The following is a 19,628-nucleotide window of genomic DNA, read 5'->3' as shown; positions in this document are numbered from 1 at the left end:
ATTTAGCTAAGACAATTATTTAACATAAATATAACCAAATCCTAAACTCTAGGATGTAATGTACGACTATATATAGTTTGTTGTTAATACCAGTAATCCCATATAGGTGTAAACACCTGACTAAATGGTGAAACAGATTTAATCCACCACATAGTTAACTATAAAAGATATGAATCAAGTATCAGATTGTGTTACAAATACTGAATTCACTAATGACCTTAAACACTACCATTCATCCAAGTCATGACTAATCTGGGGTATTCTCTGTAATCTGCCTGTCACACTCAAATTCAATGGAACAAAGACATGTTCAGAATATACACATTTACTGAATTCAGTAATAAAACTGAAAATTCTTTGGAGATCTTTTAATTTTGATGATTCAACCATACACATACATTAACTGATTTTTTGAACAGAGGTAAATGATATCAAATTAGTAAAAGCTTACATTATGAGTACCTTGGTATTTTAAAAGTAAAATTCTATTTCTAATAGTTTTTTCTTTGATAAAGTTTTTCTAGTTTCCCAGCACCAATTTTTGGTGAGTCTTAAAAGGTTGATATTGAGAACTGAATGCAAAATATCAGACACCTCAATTGCTAAACCTCTTTGGTCTGTGACCTACAGGAAAATGACTGTCAGTTTAGGGTGAGATATACAATGTAGTAGTAACTTGCTCACAATAAACAATGGGTGGAGAGCTAGAAGTTAAATGTAAGACACCTTAACCGCTTACTCAAATCATCAAAATATACATTATAATTGCAGACGTCGAGAGCGTGGTAAATCTATTTTTGTACACATACCACTATACTGTGTAGAGATCATGGTAAATATACTATTATTGTAGATGTACCACTATATTGAGTAGAGATTGTAGAATATATACTATAATTATAGGCATACCACTATACTGTGTAAAGATCGTGGTAAATCTATTATAATTGTAGATGTACCACTATATTGAGTAGAGATCGTAGATTATATACTATAATTATAGGCATACCACTATATATATATTATACTGTGTAGAGATCGTGGTAAATCTATTATAATTTTAGACATACCACTTTACTGGGTAGAGGTCACGGTATATATATATTTAATTGTAGACGTACCACTATACTGTGTAGAGATCGCGCCAGCTGTGTGATGGAGGCTAGGTGATTCTCGCCATGGATTAGATTAGACTGTGTGGAGGAGCCGGAGAGATCGCCCAGAGATCCAGTGTCACTATAACTGTTGTGGTCGTACGGCCGCGTACTGTCCAGAGAGTCATCAGCTTCATTGGTCTGTGGGGACACAAAACACTTAACATATTTATATTGGAATTATAGGTCAAAGGGAAGTAACTCTAACATTTTCCTACTCTTAGTTGTTGAAAGGTATATTTGACCGAACAATATAAAATGGATTTTATTGTAATAGAACCCAGTCATCCATTAATTTAGCTATAATATTAATGTTGAATAAATCAACCGTATTTTCAACAATAAAATGTGTTCCTGATAACATAACAAGGAGAAATAAAGGATTGTATTTTACATAGTGTACCAAAACTCTGGAAAGTAAGAATCTGATAGGAATTCTTCTAGATAACCATTCAGTTAAGGTTATTACAGAATTATGATTTATGAATTAAATCACAGGTACAGTTATGGGCCTTGTCCTAGCTGACTTACCCTTTCATATCCTGAGGGTTCCGATACTTGACAAATTTCGGAGTCACTGTCAACAGTTTGCGGACTTCCGCTGCGACCTTCCATGTCCTGAAGATCTGCCAGATATTTCTTCTTCGGAACACAACCTTTCGGGATGTCAAATGAACTGTCGAACCCTGCAAACGTCTCCGCTCTCTTTGGTAGGGGTGTGAGTGAGAACCCTGAGCTAACGTGCTCTCCCACACTGCTTACGTGTCGACTCAAGTGTGAACCTGACCCCTGTAACATCGTTGTGAGGCGAGAGGCCGTAGCCGACACTGAAATGTAAACAATGATAAGGTCAGTTTTTTATCCCATTATAACCATACAAGGTGGCATGGAATGAATGTATATAGAAATCTTCAAGATAAGAAATAATAATCAATAAGTAAATAACATTTTAGATAAACAACCAAACAATCAAAGAATTAGCTTTACATTATTAAATGATATCTGATGGTCGTAGTATTAAATTTTTTAATCAATACCATTGATAGGATAAGTTTAGCTTTTTTTCATTTCAAGAAGTTGAAATCAATAGTAAAGTAAGAGTTATGGGCCTTACCTTCCTGTATTGCCGTTTGGAGAGCGTCCATGTGTTCCGTACTGTCCTCTTCTATGGAGATGGTTTTCTGTGAAAGGTAATGACAACGCATTAGTAATGATGTTATTACTTCTCTCACATAATCATTTACTTCAATGTTACATTTACCTATCAAGGATACTTTATAATTTCAAAGCAACAAAATCAAAATTTTATGAGAACATCGCCTGTTTCTCTTTGTAAAATTACAACAGACTGTTTTTTTTTCATTATGTCTTGGCCAAGGGAGGGAACCCTAAAAATTCCTACAGAGATAACTCCGAATATTCCAGAGCCTATCTAGCCTAACTCAATTTGAAGACTTGACTTTTCAGAAGAGCACAAATTGAGTTAGCCTAAGGGGAGGTCAGTCTCATCCTTTGTAATGGGGAGGTAACTCTGATCCTTTGTGATGGGGAGGTAACTCTGATCCTTTGTGATGGGGAGGTAACTCTGATCCTTTGTGATGGGGAGGTAACTCTGGTCCTTTGTAATGGGGAGGTAACTCTGATCCTTTGTGATGGGGAGGTAACTCTGATCCTTTGTGATGGGGAGGTAACTCTGGTCCTTTGTGATGGGGAGGTAACTCTGGTCCTTTGTGATGGGGAGGTAACTCTGGTCCTTTGTGATGGGGAGGTAACTCTGGTCCTTTGTGATGGGGAGGTAACTCTGGTCCTTTGTGATGGGGAGGTAACCCTGGTCCTTTGTGATGGGGAGGTAGCTCTGATCCTTTGTAATGGGGAGGTAACTCTGATCCTTTGTAATGGGGAGGTAACTCTGATCCTTTGTGATGGGGAGGTAACTCTGATTCTTTGTGATGGGGAGGTAACTCTGGTCCTATGTGAAGGGGAGGTAACTCTGATCCTTTGTGATGGGGAGGTAGCTCTGATCCTTTGTAATGGGGAGGTAACTCTGGTCCTATGTGAAGGGGAGGTAACTCTGGTCCTTTGGTCCTTTGTGATGGGGAGGTAACCTCTTGATGGGGAGGTAACTCTGGTCCTTTGTGATGGGGAGGTAACTCTGTCCTTTGTGGGGGTACTCTGTCCTTTGTGATGGGGAGGTAACTCTGGTCCTTTGTGATGGGGAGGTAACTCTGGTCCTTTGTGATGGGGAGGTAACTCTGGTCCTTTGTATGGGGAGGTAACTCTGGTCCTTTGTGATGGGGAGGTAACTCTGGTCCTTTGTGATGGGGAGGTAACTCTGGTCCTTTGTGATGGGGAGGTAACTCTGGTCCTATGTGAAGGGGAGGTAACTCTGGTCCTTTGTGAATGACTTACCTTATCCATCTTCCAGCTGTAGATCTCCAGTAACTCCATCATCAGCTTGTTTTTATCATCACAACAGGTCTTGATCTCCCGATCTTTGTGGTGTAGTTGTTCTGTAGTGTAATAAATAAGTAGCTTGATAAAATATTGATCACTAATATGCTGGAAACATACAGTTTATATTCTCAATGGCAATTTATTGCAGACAAACCTTAGCTATCTATAAAGATTTGTTTCCCTTAATCTGACGAACAAATGTCTGCTGATGGAAGCACTGAAGTGTCTGTCTTTGCAAAACAAATTAAATATGCAATGGGGATTCAAACATTTCTAAAACTTATGAAAATACTGAAAACTTTTATCTGTCTAATATTTCGTTTAGCAGATATTACGAATGTATCATACCAATGATATCTTTGACCTTGGCAGCTCTGGCCTCCAATAATCGTCTCTGTTCCTCATCCTCCTCGTTAGGAACTTCTTCCACTGAAAAAAGGGAGGAGAAAAATGAATAAAAATCGAATTATAAACAATATAATGATAAAAAGTTGAATGATTGAAAAATTCAACTCCAGTATGTTGATTATTTTCAGAAATTTTTTTCGTTCTTTTTTTCTCTCTCTGTCTCTCTTTACATCCAATTCCCTTGCTAAACTGACCTTGCTGAAAAACCGAATATGGATTGAATCTCAGTTTTATAATATTTCTTAAAAATCTTCTCAAAAACTATTAATCCTTTTTTTTCTCGGAAGGACAACTTTCTATGTAATCATACTTTTAATGTACTTTATCAAGTAATGATGGTAGTTATAATCTGTTACTAACCTTCCTCAGGAGGACAACCATCCGTAGCCTGCCGTAACACCTCTATCCAGTTACGACGGTAGTTATTGTTGGTACAGATGAATTCGTACATTTCTGGGTTGAGTTTGTTTTGACTAATGAGATAAATCCCTCGGGTGTCAGCACGTGTGTCTCCTTTCTCCCTGACCAGCAGTTGGAAAAGGGGAATCACACTCGACTGGAAACACACAAAACATGTAGAATATGTAATATCTTCAAGCATGGCAAATATCTAAATCTAATATTTCTTGCCAGTATTTCATTTGATATTGTTTATATACCAAAGCTCATCCGAGTCGTGAGATGATTGAGTTTATAAACTTGTTGTTCAATAAAGACACTTGATCATCCTTTTTCACATGTTACACTCCATATTCCTATGTAGTCAACAAGACTTTCGTTCCTATGGCGACATACAGATGTAAACACTTAGCATAACCAGTACTCACCTTACCATCCTGGGAAAAGAAATTGTATTTGCCGTTTGCTTCTTGCATGAAGAAGATAAGGTCTGTAAGGACCACCAATATCACATCTACAAAATCAACATTTTATCATCAGATCAATAGTGTCTGTCATGATTTTTACTCAATAGCGTCCATTACAGCTACTAAAGATGTACACATACATGATGATTTCATTCCTAAATATTAGGGTGTTTTTTTTCTCTTCATTTTTTTATAAATGCATGTGATGTTGTCTGATGCATTATATATGTGGAATATCTTCCAAAACATTCTCTATTTTAAATAATTATAGCAGAGCCAGCCCATGGTTGAGCTTCGTTCTAATACTGATGAAAGTTGATCTTATTCTATAGCATGTTGATATAAGCTAAGTAAAGTTGAGGAATATATCAAGTATGTGAGTAGAAATTTCAACAAAGAAATCTGTAGTCAGCGCCCCTAACTTGACAGTTAAGGCATTATCCCTGTGTCTGGCTGTGAACTAGAATCAGGACGAAACCAAGCTTCAAATGACGTAACACAGTTGTAAACTTACCTGAAACTTTACCACGAGCATTCTTCAACTGGACCGACCCTTCATGTATAAGGCATCTTCTGTTTGCAATGATATCTGACCTCTGTTAAGACGAAACCACACAAGTTACACTCAAGTTTCGCTCAATCAATATCATGGTAAGTAAAAATACTCATGTTAAGATGTATTGATGATATATATAAACTTGATATATTCCAGCATGTACTGAATATCTACACTAGAAAAACATTAAATAAAATTCATTATAATGAAACACAAGATCTACTTGGTACAAATAACATGGTTTGTAGGACACAATTTACAGGTAATTTTTTTGTTCAGTTCAACAAAAGTTTGCTTCAAAAAGTTAAGTTTATTTTGTGTCTGTTTTTTTTTTTTTTTTTTCAATCACCACAATAACATAAATTTCAGCATGTATTTAAGATATTTTTTATTATGTATACAGAATTAAGGATTTTCTCTACAACTGATAGCTATTTTGATATCTAGATAAAAATATAATCTGTAGCTTTTTTTTTAAATTTTCTATTTGCTTACCTTGAATTTTTTGCCTTTGTACATGGCCACGGCTCTCTGGTCCATTTTCATGTGGATTTCCTCAAGCCGTTGTTGTAGTTCATATTGATTCACCTGTTCATCTATACTGTGCAGGAGATCCTTACTTAAGTTTAAAGCCTTTATTAAGTTTTCTCTGTCCTTTTTATCTGTAAAGAATCACAAATATCTTATATCAAAGGGAAGCAACTCTGGCATATCCTGAAATGGAACAAAATTATTGCATCGAAGAGAAGATGGTAATTAAGCTACAGTAAAGAAATTGACTATAATCAATAAAATGTATTCAAAGCTTATTGCCAATATTGTTTTTGTTCCTACAAAACAATATGAAATTTAAACACTTTTTTAGCTTAGATTTTGGTTTACAATGTTATCACATAGAAATGGACAATTTGTTCTTGTAATCACAAATAACTGTGACATCATCAGTTTTAGTTGTTATCACAAATAAATGTGACATCATCAGTTTCCGTGGTCTTCACAACACAAGTGATCTTACCTTTGGTACTTTTAAGTATGGCCTCTATTAGAGTGAGATATTTGGAGGGTCTTTGTGTCACAGCCAAGAGAAAGTCCGGTATTTCTCTCTTATTACATAACGTATGATTATTGCACTTCTGCAAACAAATCAAATGTTACATCATTAGAACTTAGTCAAATATTTTTGTTGACACATTATTTTGTCCTGAAGAAAATTGTCATTTAATATGAAATGGTCTAAAGATTTTTTCAATTTTTTTTCTATGTTTTCCATGCCTTTTCCTTTAAAATATTTTTTTTCTAATGTATTTTTTTTATCAAAGTGAATATTTCAACAGAGTTAGAAAAGTCAAAGAGCATTCAATGAAATATCCTTGGTAGTATTGATTTACTTACCTTCATATAACTTTGAAATTTTCGATCTTTCGTTAAAAGATCTTTATAATATTGATTGGAGCTTTTCTGTCTACAGCAGAACCCTCCATAGGCGGCCTTCATCTGCTTGGCATTTTCTCCATCAAACTACAAATAAATAGAGTTATCTCCCATTAAACATAGTAATATGGACAAGAACATTTTATAATACAAGTTACCTCCCCTTCACCATTGCCTTTCAAACATTTCATGTAACATTTAATAAAGACATAGTAGATCTATGGTCAAGTCCTTGAATGGATTTGTTTGTGATGGCATCACCTGGCAACTGTCGCTATAGGAATTTCAACTTTCCACCTAAAGACTGTGCGCTGGTAGTAGAATTCTGACACTGTTATGTAGGCCTAGTGATCAGAGTTATAGTGGACAAGGGTACGTAATTGTCGCTTCAAACTAAACTCTATCAATATTCAGATGAACAGTTATACCCACAGATTATAAGTGACATGCGTTAGTACCTGATCAACAATTGTCTCCCCAATCTGGTCAACACTGTGGTCAGGGCGGAGATTCTGGAGCTCCTGCAGCCGGTGAAGGAATGTCAGGTGAATATCTATGAGATCATCGAGGTTGGGGAAGAGGCGGTCCACCACTTCCTGTGGCATGTGTAACTCTTCTAGTATCGTGTGGCTGTATATCTGTCATACATAATAACGTTATCATTATCTATATCAGTATTATAAAGACCTTTATTGTTAATTTCACAAATTTTAGTCAACAAAATTGATGTATATATAATTTCACTCTAATTTGATTTCCATACACTTAATTAATCAAAATCATTGCTAGAATTCCAGTTGCAAAAAATATATGCATTTGTAAAATTCATTGTTAAACTTTAATGTAACAGAAATTCATTTTCAGCAAAAGGAAGTTCATCTTCCCAATAAAGTTTGAGGTAATTTAAGATTTGTAAAATTTCACATGCTTAGTTCCAAAATGGAGAATTGAATAATTTATAGACATGACATTGTAACTTTCTAGATGATGATTTATCAATGTCCATCATGGATCAGAAAAACACAAACTGTGAAGACTCACCCTCTGTAGGATTTTTAACCGTCTGCAATGGTGTCGCTCTGTTTGTATTAATTCTGAAAAAAAGAGAAGATATTTAAGATATATTCAACCAATTACAATTAATGGTCACAATAAGTAAGTCACCACATATAAATACCAATTTGTGTATTTTCAAAAGATTAAACATTATTTATTGTAGTCATAGAAAAATCCAAAAGTTGTTTTTGTATATCGATTCATAAGCTTAATTGCTAAAATCTAGAAAATATGCAGTATATATAATTACAATTAAATAACATGTCTGCAAAGTTAATAGAATTTTATTAATTAACATACTGTACCTCAAGTTTATCTCATCAGCAAAACAATATTAGAAATATTCTAAGGAAAAGATTCAAGGAAATAGATTCTATTTACAAAATGGTATAATTATAATACTCAGTTAAAATCAATTCTTTTGAAAATTCAATACATGAAAGTTTTATTCAATTTGAAACAATGATATCAATTAAATATTTATGTATTGTTGCATGTATACACTGATAATTAATTGTTACATACCCCATATTGTATCTTGTCGTTTAATATCTTTATGACTCATTTTCTTGATCACCTGGAAATATAACAAGGTATTTTGTTATTTAACAATAAAGACAACATTTTCACCAATATCTGTAACCAAATGTGTCCTAAAATAATACAATAAATAAAGCCTTACAAACATATTGGAATCCAACATCCTGGAGATCTGAACCAAATCTACCTCTGTCTCTAGTTAACACCCTACCCCATGTGGTCTGTAGGTTAGAAGCCAGGTACAGCCACCAGACAGATCATTTAACAGGGTGACCTTTGACCCTAGAATTGGGCAGTAACAGATGCAGTCTGATTGATGTGTTTTAATTAATATACAAACACCTGTAATCAGTATACAATGCCTTTACAGGTAAGTACTGGTAAGATAAACATACCTGGCTATAAATACCTGTTTGATCTACCTGAGCACCTCAGGTGTGAAAATCCTACCTGTGTTGTCAATCACTAGGTATTTACACCTGTATGTTACTATTAAAAGGATTTATATTTAACATTTTCCAAAACTAATATGGAATAATTATAATTATTTTTCACACTCTGAAGAATGGCATTGGGAAAGCAGATCTGCAAATATAGTTATTTTACAGGAAGTACAGGTAGATATATCATTATTGATATATGGTATTTATAGTGTTGTCAGATCATTATGTTTTAGTAGGGCGGATTACAGGTACTGAGCTACAACTTCACTAGTATATAGAACAAGTTTATCATGCTAAATTGAGCAAGTAATTAATTCCAAACTGATATTACTTTAAAAATAAACTTGAAATATTGCCTTTTTATTGCAGCAGGTATATACAAAGTGTGTATGTAATGAAAGGAAAATAGTGCATTAAAAAAGCAATGTTGAACATTTTCTGATATTTTAATTATATATATATATATATTTTTTGTAAAAATTATACATCATATAATTAATAGAAAATATCTATGAATTGGAACCTGCATGAAAGGATGCATGTATGAGGATTGAGATATATAAAGTTAAAATTTACGTACTTTTCTATCAATTGAGCCACTCCATGTTTCTGCCTCGTCAAATCTGAGCATTAAAAGCTCGTCGTCATAATTATCATTAACTTCGGAAGGTGCTGTTGAAAAAAATAATACAAAACATTTATGGAAACAAAAGTCTATAATCATAATAATATGTCCTTGTAATGTTTTTTTCTAATTGATCACAAAATTAATCATAATTTATATACACATGTATATTAATTAGCACCTGTGTGTCAATCAAATATTCATAAAATTATTTTCAGCTCATTTCTCCATCTTTTTTGCAATTTAAAGCACAAACTACTCCATCAATGTTGAAATATACATGTATATATTTATCAAATATAAAAATACTATTACTTTTATAATTTTTTGCTTTGATAATTTGAAAATATAGACTTTGAAATATCAGAGTTGAAGCTGGGTAACAAAATTAATAATAAACTTTTTTTTTCCGTTTCCATCTTCTATATAGACATAATGGAATTAAAGGAAGAATCCGGATAACCTGACCTTAATACTTACCATCTGTTTCATCCAAAGACTCGAGGGACTCGGATATCGTATCTGTAATACTGGAACAATTCGCAGACACATATTACCATACAGTTATAACTACATTAAATGGTACTGAAATCTTTTCATCTACAGTGAACCTGACCATTGACTTGACCATGATAAGCTATATATGCCAGACTTAAGTGGAACCTGACTTCATTGACCACTAACTTCATTGACCACTTACTTCATTGACCACTGACTTCACTGACCACTGCCTTCACTGACCACTGACTTCACTGACCACTGACTTCACTGACCACTAACTTCACTGACCACTGACTTCAATGACCACTGACTTCAATGACCACTGACTTCAATGACCACTGACTTCACTGACCACTGACTTTCAATGACCACTTCACTGCCACTGACCACTGACTGACTCAATGACCACTGACTTCATGACTTCACTGACCCTTCACCAAGATTCAGACACGACCCTGACTTCACTGACCACTGACTGACACACAATGACCACTGTTCACTGACCACTGACTTCACTGCTTCACTGACCACTGACTTTCACTGACCATGACCATGATAAAAAACTTTATACATGTAGCCAACATTGCCTTGAATGACACACTGTCTTATCCAACACAAAACTCAATCTTACAGAGTTAATTAAATATTTTTTTCTTAAAAGTATACTGTAATTGATATAAATGAAGAAAAACATTTTGGTCGACATACGACATTGATTTTCAGACAATGACCTTGACTTTTAATTACCCCGGTATTATACTTTTTTATTCCCCTTTACAGCTATGGTATATATACTTTTTATTCCCCTTTACAGCTATTGTATATATAGGCACCACAGAGACTAAATAACTAACCACAAAGTTTTGAGGTCATTTGGTCACTACGATAATTAATAACTGTGTCTAGTGGTCAGTGTTTGTTTTTACCTGTAGTCCATTAGTATATAGTAATCAGAATTGACATAGCATACCCACCCACACCTATACCAATGTTTCCTGACAAAGTTCATCTGTACCTCAGTCACCAACAACATACTACCCTTGTTTCTAAATATCATGTAACAATTTGAGCATAAGATTTATTTCTGTCCTATAGATGTGGATATTCCGTATTTTTTTACGTAATTTTTGTCTAATTTGCACGTGAGATATAGTGTGATCGACATATTTACAGGAACACTTAATTCACAATTTTATATCTGATGTAACTCTTGTAACTGCCCTCACTAAGTATCCCACTTTGAAATCTGTTTACAAACAACCCTTTGCTGTCTGTCAATATCTTTCGATCACGACCGGAACACTTCAAATTCACAAACAACTCATTTCTTGGCTAGCCAAGTGTTTTACAATCATGAATAGACAGTAATTTTCATTCTTGACTGAATTTAGAAAGTGATAACAATGCTGTCTTTGATACTATTTTGGTATACTTGATCCACTAAATACTACCACTGTTATTATGTCGTCTGTTTACTTGTGTGGTTTTGTCTAGGTCTCAAATCCCCTGATAATAAATAAAGTCTGGCCTGCTGTTTATTTTAAGCATGTCAATTTTATTTATAACCAATGTATGGTAAGTAGATTACAACATCTGACAAGATACTGAAGCCACCTCTGTCCTACAGACACGCTTCAATGATAATTTTTGTGGAGAGTAGAGCCAAAACTTTCACCTATTTAGCAACAAAATCTGATTATCATCAGCATTTTACAACAAGATGTTGCTGACTTTACACTCAGACAAAAATACCTTTTTGTAGATCAAACACTTAACAGAAATATTTCCCTTTTATTTAACCTTATGGCTGAATTAAATTACTTACTGCTTTACCCAATATTAACCTGATTTTATTGGTTTTTTTTTTAAATGTTCTTCTATTTTCACAAATGAGATTGACCTACAAAATGACATTTTTTATTTCTGAATATTTATTTTAATAATTATTTGAATATCCTATCATCTCCTCTTGCTTTGGAACCTGCAAATAATATTGATTCTTTCTCTTAGAGACTGATGATCAGATTATCTCCCCTTGCTCTTAAACCTGATACTTTAATATCTTAGAGATTGCCAGTGTATTCACCTATCTCTACTGTAATTCTAAGACTTACTTTACTTGGCATATTAGATGACTTATATACTTTGTACAATATTGTACATGTTTTAGATATTTTGCTTTCAGTTCCATTTTTTCACAGAGTTTCTTAATATTCCAGGAAAGTGAGATTATAACGGAACAAGAAAATATGGAGGACTACCACCATGAGTCTAACCTTGACATCACATATTTACAAATTTGAAATACTTTGATCTTACTTACTTTGACCCTGACTCCTGTCCCGACAGGAAGGGGTCCACATCTTCACTGATGGGCTTGCTAAAATGTGAAAACATACAGAAATGTGAAAATCATACAAAAATGTGAAAAATATACAAAATCTAAATATTACACAAAAATATCAAAGTTATATAGAGATGCAACTAATTGTTTGAAAGTACATAAAGAACTATCTATAATATCACATAATTTCACTAGAAGTATGGAAATAAACTTCAGAAATAAATTCTGGCAATGTCATCTAATATTAATTATCCACAATTAATCAGAAAAAAAACCAGCATGCATAATTGAGAATTTCATGCAGTACTAGGGAAATGTTAGTATAAACAGAGTCTGTTTGTTTGTAAAGATGTACAGCATGCTATATCGATGAAAACGTCAATCATTTAAAACAAAATTTTTTCAAGCTGATTAACATTTCTATTTTGACAGATTTTGTTATCAAGATAAATCTTTTTTTACATATTTACATGTCCTGTACGTTTTGTGATGCATAAAAAACAATTTTGATAAGCCAACATAAATTACATTTATCTTCCTTGTGTGAATATAGCAAAAGATACAGAATTATCTCCCTTGTTTCATCTAATTCAGTAAAAAGAGAATGTCTAAAAAAACCTTCCTTTATTTCAAGCAAATGATGTTATAACATAATGTACAATTCTACATATAACATATTCTACTGCTGACATTATATATACATAGCTTACATTGCTATTCACAACTACATATGACCCTAAAGCTGAGCACAAACAACATCCTTATATAAGTGTATATTATGCTTCATTTAAATAGGATTTATTATTAATAACATATACTGTTCCTAAAATTTGTGTTTCAACAGAGAAAATAACGAATTAAGATTATTGACAAAAATGCCCTTTAGAAAGTCCATATTATATTTGTATGTATAGTGAATAGTAAATATCCACTTATCTCCATGATCAAAAAATGAACTTTGCCAAAATTTTGAATATTGTAATTAAATATATCACCATGAGAGATGTGGCTTATTATTTATCAAAAGTGTTAGGTCATTAGTACAGTAAATATTGTATACGTTTTAGTACGGTCACGAAGGTAATGACACAATAGGAAATATATCGACATGATTCGGATGTAAATCTATAATACATACAGCATCGTTCCTATCAGACATGGTCAGTATAGTATATACACATCTATGTGGTACAAGTTATACAGCAGAAGTATTTGAGATTTATGGAGATGTAAACTACACATTCACACCCTCTAGTTTACTGAAAACCTGACAATCTGGATAGACTTTATATTACTACTCTAGTTATCAGATTTGGAGGCTATATATAGCTGTACAAAACACTATGATTATATTTGTTAAATATACTAAATAACGAAAATATTAAACTAAATCAACTAATATCTGTGGGAAATCATAGCATAGCTATTGACATTCACAGTTTATCTTTATGAATAAATTCACAATTGTGTGATGTATAGAAAACAAAATATATCCAAATTCAAAATTTACTGAATAGACAGATACACTCCCAGATAACTATAAATAGAACAGAACCAGGTATTCCAGGAGAGATAGCTTTGTCAATCTGCCATTCAAAGGTTAAGTCAAAGGTCAAGGTCAAATGAGCATTGATGGAGACAGAAGTGGCAGCACTATGAACTGCATCAAACATGTCTGACTTCAGATAAAGTTGAAAGGCCACAACAATGATAGGAATTTCCCATGATTATCTATAAACATCACACAAGTGTAAGATAAACCAGATGTCTATATATATATATGATGCAGATGAATGTCATTATGAAACTAATAAGAGGTTGACCTAATTTGGTGTCTGCAACCTTAATTACTACATTAATATCTTACAGACATTTTAACTATATATCATAAGATGTCATATTAATGTAATATATTGTAACATCCTAACTATATATAGTAACTAGCGTTGGTTATATTAAATGACTACTTTTAAACAAGTCATGTGACTTACTCTATACCAATAAGCAGCTCGCGTGCCTTTTTCCAATATCCTGAACGACCTTGAGTGACAGGAGCAGACAGAGACAGAAGGCTGTGATGTAACGTAAAGTGTGATTGGTTAGAATCAGGTTGTCATGACAACAGTGACACAAAACAGGTTAGTAAGCAGGCATTGCGTGAGACCTACCAGCCATGTTGGATTTCGGAGTGAAACAAAAAGCGAAAAAATGTCTTATATCATCAGTTATGAATACAGTTTTGTCAAACAGTCATTCAAAATCAGACTTGCAAATTTGATGATAATACACATTGTATGTACTATTTCAAATTTATTTCTTTTTATCTATAATACCTTTGATCAAATCTGGCAAATGAAGCTATGATTCAATTGTATTAATTATAATCACCTATACATGTATGTTAAAACAAACATTGAGAATTCTAACGCCCTTGTCGACGAGAATGATAAGTGTTGTCTGATAATTTGTGATAAAGACTTCCTGTCCCACATTCTCCAAATAATTAAAGTTGCACCGATTTATCACCAACTTGAGCTGCCATATTATCGGATATTATTGGCTATTCTAGCCTGCTGCCGGAGGGAAGATCTGTTTCTGCACCTATAATTATGTGTATTACTCTTTGAAAGATAGATCTCCTCCAACACACAAACGATCCTGGGGTCATAAGTTCCTTTGTTTTATAATAAACCCAACAGGTTGACAGGTCTCAAGCGTCAGCGACAACAAAAATTGAAAACATTGTAGACATGTACATCACAAGTTAAAACTGATTATAGTGCTGATATGGGTATACAGGATTAGGAGTGTAGATAGGACTGTATCATATGTTAGTCTACATGTGGATATGTGTAAATTAATAGTTGCCAATGCAGCTATAATCTCATAGTTTTATTTCAGGATTTTTTTTTCAAAAGTTCCCATATTGTTCTGTTATTAACAATATAAATTTCAACTTAAAATCTTGTCAGATTATAGACTTTTCAACCATCTTTTCCCCACATGGTTTGAGATCATTTTGGAGGTTGTCTAGGGTGTTCTAAGTTTGTTTGGTCGCCACCAGCTACTACAGAAAATTCTGGGTGTATCAAGATTTGCTATATACACTCATTAAATATGCAAATATTCAATAATTCAGACTGTTGTCATATTGTAGGGATTTACATCAATGTTTATCACAACAAAATGATAGTGAAACTACCCACACAACACAAACCTACACAGAAATGTGTTGCCACAGAGGGATAGTCCTATAGGGGTTATATAGTTACTGGAGGACACAACACACAGGTACATAAAATAACACCACATGCAAATGCAAACAATACACAAACCCACATCAAAGTGTGAACCAGCGACCATGTGTTAGAGTTAGTCTTGTTTGTTGTATATATATAAAACAATTATTGTTATAAACCCTGCCAGTTGTTACAGTGTCAGAGGCTAAACAGCATGCTTACAGCATACACTGACAAAAACAGCGCAAACAATAGCAACTCAGGCAAAAACGGCTTATGCTGACAACCACGACAGCCAGCTTACAATTAAGTGCAGTATACATTCAGCATAGGTTGAAGTGCAGTATAAGTGCAGTATAAGTATCAGCGTACTTACCTGGCCGTAGGTAAACTCCTTCTGTGCTGCTGTAACTGCGCTGCTGAGGTCTGCAAACAAAATCAGCATAATACTGGGATGCCTTTCCACATACAGCGTTGTAATTATTACATATTCATAGACTATTGATCCATAGGGATAATAATTTTCAATTTATAACTTATTGACATTTCCTGCATTATTGCTTTAGACAAATAATGTACCTGTATCTTGTGTAGACAGCAGCAGTTATCATCAAAAATGTCTGTAGGACATCAATTCTCCCATAAAATTAGGAGGGAATGTAGACATAAGTTTTATTTAACGACATCCATCCCGCCCCAATAAACCATGTACTTTTCATTCCGAGCTAAGGGTATAATTTACCATGTTAACAATTAAAATCTACCACTCTACAATTGAATCTACCGTTACAAAGACTCCTACAATTTAGTTATGAATACAATGATGACACCTTAACTGTTTGAAAGTCGTCCATCACAAAGAGGAAATGGTGGTTCACACCAGTGGCCATTTAGTGCACCTGAAGCATCTGACAAGGGTACCTGCTAACTTCTGTCTATATTCTTATAAATTGTCGTTCAGATTTCTGAGTTAGTACATTACAAGTGGTGTTGATAAGATTTATAAAATGTTCAGATAACTTAAAAGTATAAGCTTTATGAGTTTATATCCCCTGAATTTAAATATTGCAGTTGAAACTTCCGATGAAAAGGCCCTGGATTCAGACCACAAATCCCTTGAGAGATAAATCTAAGCCCTACCATCCAACTATTACCTAGCAAATATCTCAATGAAATATTTGGAGTGATTTTGTAATTCTTATCTGCCTGCAGGCTTTGTATACGTTTATTGTAGCTGGTAGAGTTTAGGTGAGTTACAATAACATTTTCTATAATAACAGTTCACTATCTGTAATACAACGCCCCCAAACTTCTGTGAAATATACCACAGGAGAATACTTGTCAGTGACAGGTACAAATTGTACCACAATTCACAGGTAACTTGGTCTGCTTTACCTATACATTTTGCAACATATGTCATCAATATCTGGTCAGACTGGATTTGAAAGCAGACTCGTTATTGGTGTAAATGTCGGTAATTAGCTGACTTCCTGTGTCAGGTGAATTTGTATAAGGGATCAATAGTGACCTGCATCTACCTTACCTGTGGTTTTACACCTGTACTGATGACAACAACATGACAGATTGATGTCACTAAGGGTCTGTGAACCCAAATACACATCACTGCTCACCTACATATATGTCATACAACACATTTTAACACCAAAAGGATTTCATGTGATTTTACATGTTATACAGCGTAACTAACATGTTCATCTTCACAGATTTGTTTTCTCTGGAGAGAAAATCTGAAGTTTATGATTAAGAGTTATCTCCCCTATAAAACCCTAACAATTCAAGCTATCTATATCCCACAGGTTAAACTCCTTGATTCAAATATCAAATCTCTAGTCAAATCCATTACCTTTGGATTACCCAAGAGTTATTTCCCCTGACTAATTCCTGTTTAAGGGTAATTTTTTATTTTTGAATTAAAATACTTTGGTTCAGAGTTACCTCCCTTGCTGTAATTAATATACGAGCTCCAAGCAAGTTATTTATAACAATATATACTGTATCTGGATATTACAGAGTTATCTGCCCTTGCAGGTTGGTATTGAATGTGATGTCATGTGTTTGCGAGCGTAACATAATATTTTTCGGAGAAAATGATGTAAATTGTGCTCATAAAATAATGATGTAACAATTGATACCTACCCGCAAGGGAGGTAACTTTGTAATATGCAAAGATGGAATAATTACTACAAGGACTTGTTTCTTATTATTTTTTGCTCTCAATTTTGAACAAGCATTGACATCATTCAAATATTAAATCTTATCATTTGTTTTAAGTGAAAACTAACCTATATTTGTAGTAGATGGAAGTTTTTGTGCTTGGAATATCAGAAGTAATGCAGTAAGATTATTAAAATCTGTTGATAGCTGAAGTAAATTAAAAGGTGGCAGAGCAGCACTAACTAGAGAAGAGAGTTAGTTTATTTATCAATTAGAGATCTGTTAAGCAATATCTGCAGTATGTCTAATTAATACTAAATTTTGTTAGTTTTGGACATTGTAAATAAAGCAAAACATTGAATGAGAGTCAAAGAAATAAACTTAAATTCAGATTCAATCCCAAGTCATCTATTGCATGGATTTCAAAAGTTATGTATAAAATCACTATACAACATAAAATAAAGGATAGAGACATTTGTATAAAACAGAAAAAAGATAAATCAAAGAAAACAAATGAAAATGCATTAAAAAACAAGTATTTGGAAATTTAACTTGTGCAGCTGAAAACTACAGAAATAGAATATTGACATTAAAACAAAAGTGTACAAGCGAGAGTTCAATATTAACATGCTAAAAGCAGATCAGACTAGGACCACAGGTGTACCTTACTACTACAGGGCACGGAAACCCAACACTGTTTCACCCCTGAACAGCCATAATCAGCTAATCCAGACTTAGAAAAACTTAAATGTGTCTCCAAGGGGTAAATGAGTTTAACACGCTCAATAATTTTCATCTGCCACAAAGCTTACCTTAGAAGAGTGATACATGGAATTCTTGTATAAACAAAATAATATTATATAGTTATAGGAAAGTAAAAAGAAATATATTTCAACTTGTTTGATATATTCTCATGAGAAGATGTTTCGATACAAACATCAAAAACATTTAATATATGCCATTATTATTTTGCTAACAAATTTGTCTTAACAATTGTGAAATGGTGATACAATATGATACCATGATTTATGAATGTTCTAATCTATTATGGAATCTACTTTTGCCGAATCAAAGTTTGAGTTTGTATTTTTTGAGGTGCCTGTGTTCCCAGGTGAGAACTAAACCAAAAGAACTTAAGCATACCTGTGGAACAGATTCAGTATCAGGTATAGAAGACAAAGGGTGTGGCTGAGGAGGAACCGTGGAGACGCTCAGAGGCGCCGATGTTACCTGACTACGACCCGCAGGCCCTGACGCTGAACGCTTTTCCTTAAAGGAATGACTTTGGCGTAAACCTGCAACCGAGGCTGAAAAGAAAATGAGGCTTAAATGTATTTCATGTAAAAATGTCAAGATTTTTCCTGAAATCAAAAAAGCAATTTAGGATTAAAATATAATTTAAAATGTTGTATTCCTGATTGTATAATGATTATATCGGTTGTTGACAGCTAAAATAACAGTTCATCGTTTCATGTTAACATTTTCTATATTAATTCGTATCACTGGTTCATGGTTTCAAGCTGTACGGATAAGATGTTGGTAAATACAATTTTATATCTTGTACACCAGTAAGATACAATATAAACATTCTTTATTTATAAGCATATTGAAGTGTAAACATTTGTACCACTAATAGTTACAAATCTTTTAATTACATCTATGCTGCATGCTACTATGCCATTTAGGGATGGTGTACAATACCACATATACAATGTAGATATATGGATGTGAGTTTCCTAATCGGTATGGTATATAACATACAATGTAGATGTATGGATGTGAGTTTCCTAATCGGATGGTATAACATACAATGTAGATGTATGGATGTGAGTTTCC

The 19,628-nt window shown here is 33.7% G+C and overlaps 1 protein-coding gene across 10 annotated transcripts in view; it reads right to left on the bottom strand.

Annotated features, from left to right (window-relative positions):
• Nucleotides 1-19,628, bottom strand: part of LOC138332964 (rho guanine nucleotide exchange factor 18-like) — a 240,108-nt gene that overhangs the window by 12,464 nt on the left and 208,016 nt on the right. For 7 of the 10 annotated variants that reach the window (XM_069281034.1, XM_069281038.1, XM_069281041.1 and 4 more), the window contains 20 exons: nucleotides 18,936-19,099; nucleotides 15,994-16,043; nucleotides 14,370-14,450; nucleotides 12,358-12,414; nucleotides 10,014-10,063; nucleotides 9,489-9,580; nucleotides 8,451-8,502; nucleotides 7,911-7,963; nucleotides 7,328-7,507; nucleotides 6,831-6,956; nucleotides 6,454-6,571; nucleotides 5,934-6,100; nucleotides 5,397-5,478; nucleotides 4,844-4,929; nucleotides 4,377-4,572; nucleotides 3,957-4,037; nucleotides 3,564-3,664; nucleotides 2,269-2,335; nucleotides 1,686-1,981; nucleotides 1,122-1,295 (listed from right to left, as the gene is read on the bottom strand). In XM_069281034.1, the coding sequence (XP_069137135.1) occupies nucleotides 1,122-1,295; nucleotides 1,686-1,981; nucleotides 2,269-2,335; nucleotides 3,564-3,664; nucleotides 3,957-4,037; nucleotides 4,377-4,572; nucleotides 4,844-4,929; nucleotides 5,397-5,478; nucleotides 5,934-6,100; nucleotides 6,454-6,571; nucleotides 6,831-6,956; nucleotides 7,328-7,507; nucleotides 7,911-7,963; nucleotides 8,451-8,502; nucleotides 9,489-9,580; nucleotides 10,014-10,063; nucleotides 12,358-12,414; nucleotides 14,370-14,450; nucleotides 15,994-16,043; nucleotides 18,936-19,099 (2,273 nt within the window). The remainder of the gene's footprint in view (nucleotides 1-1,121; nucleotides 1,296-1,685; nucleotides 1,982-2,268; nucleotides 2,336-3,563; nucleotides 3,665-3,956; nucleotides 4,038-4,376; nucleotides 4,573-4,843; nucleotides 4,930-5,396; nucleotides 5,479-5,933; nucleotides 6,101-6,453; nucleotides 6,572-6,830; nucleotides 6,957-7,327; nucleotides 7,508-7,910; nucleotides 7,964-8,450; nucleotides 8,503-9,488; nucleotides 9,581-10,013; nucleotides 10,064-12,357; nucleotides 12,415-14,369; nucleotides 14,451-15,993; nucleotides 16,044-18,935; nucleotides 19,100-19,628) is intronic. The other 3 variants (XM_069281040.1, XM_069281039.1, XM_069281042.1) reach the window with 3 other exon arrangements.

Source organism: Argopecten irradians, chromosome 10, assembly GCF_041381155.1.
Source record: "Argopecten irradians isolate NY chromosome 10, Ai_NY, whole genome shotgun sequence".
Taxonomy (NCBI): domain Eukaryota; kingdom Metazoa; phylum Mollusca; class Bivalvia; order Pectinida; family Pectinidae; genus Argopecten; species Argopecten irradians.
This window is presented reverse-complemented; position numbering and strand designations above follow the sequence as displayed.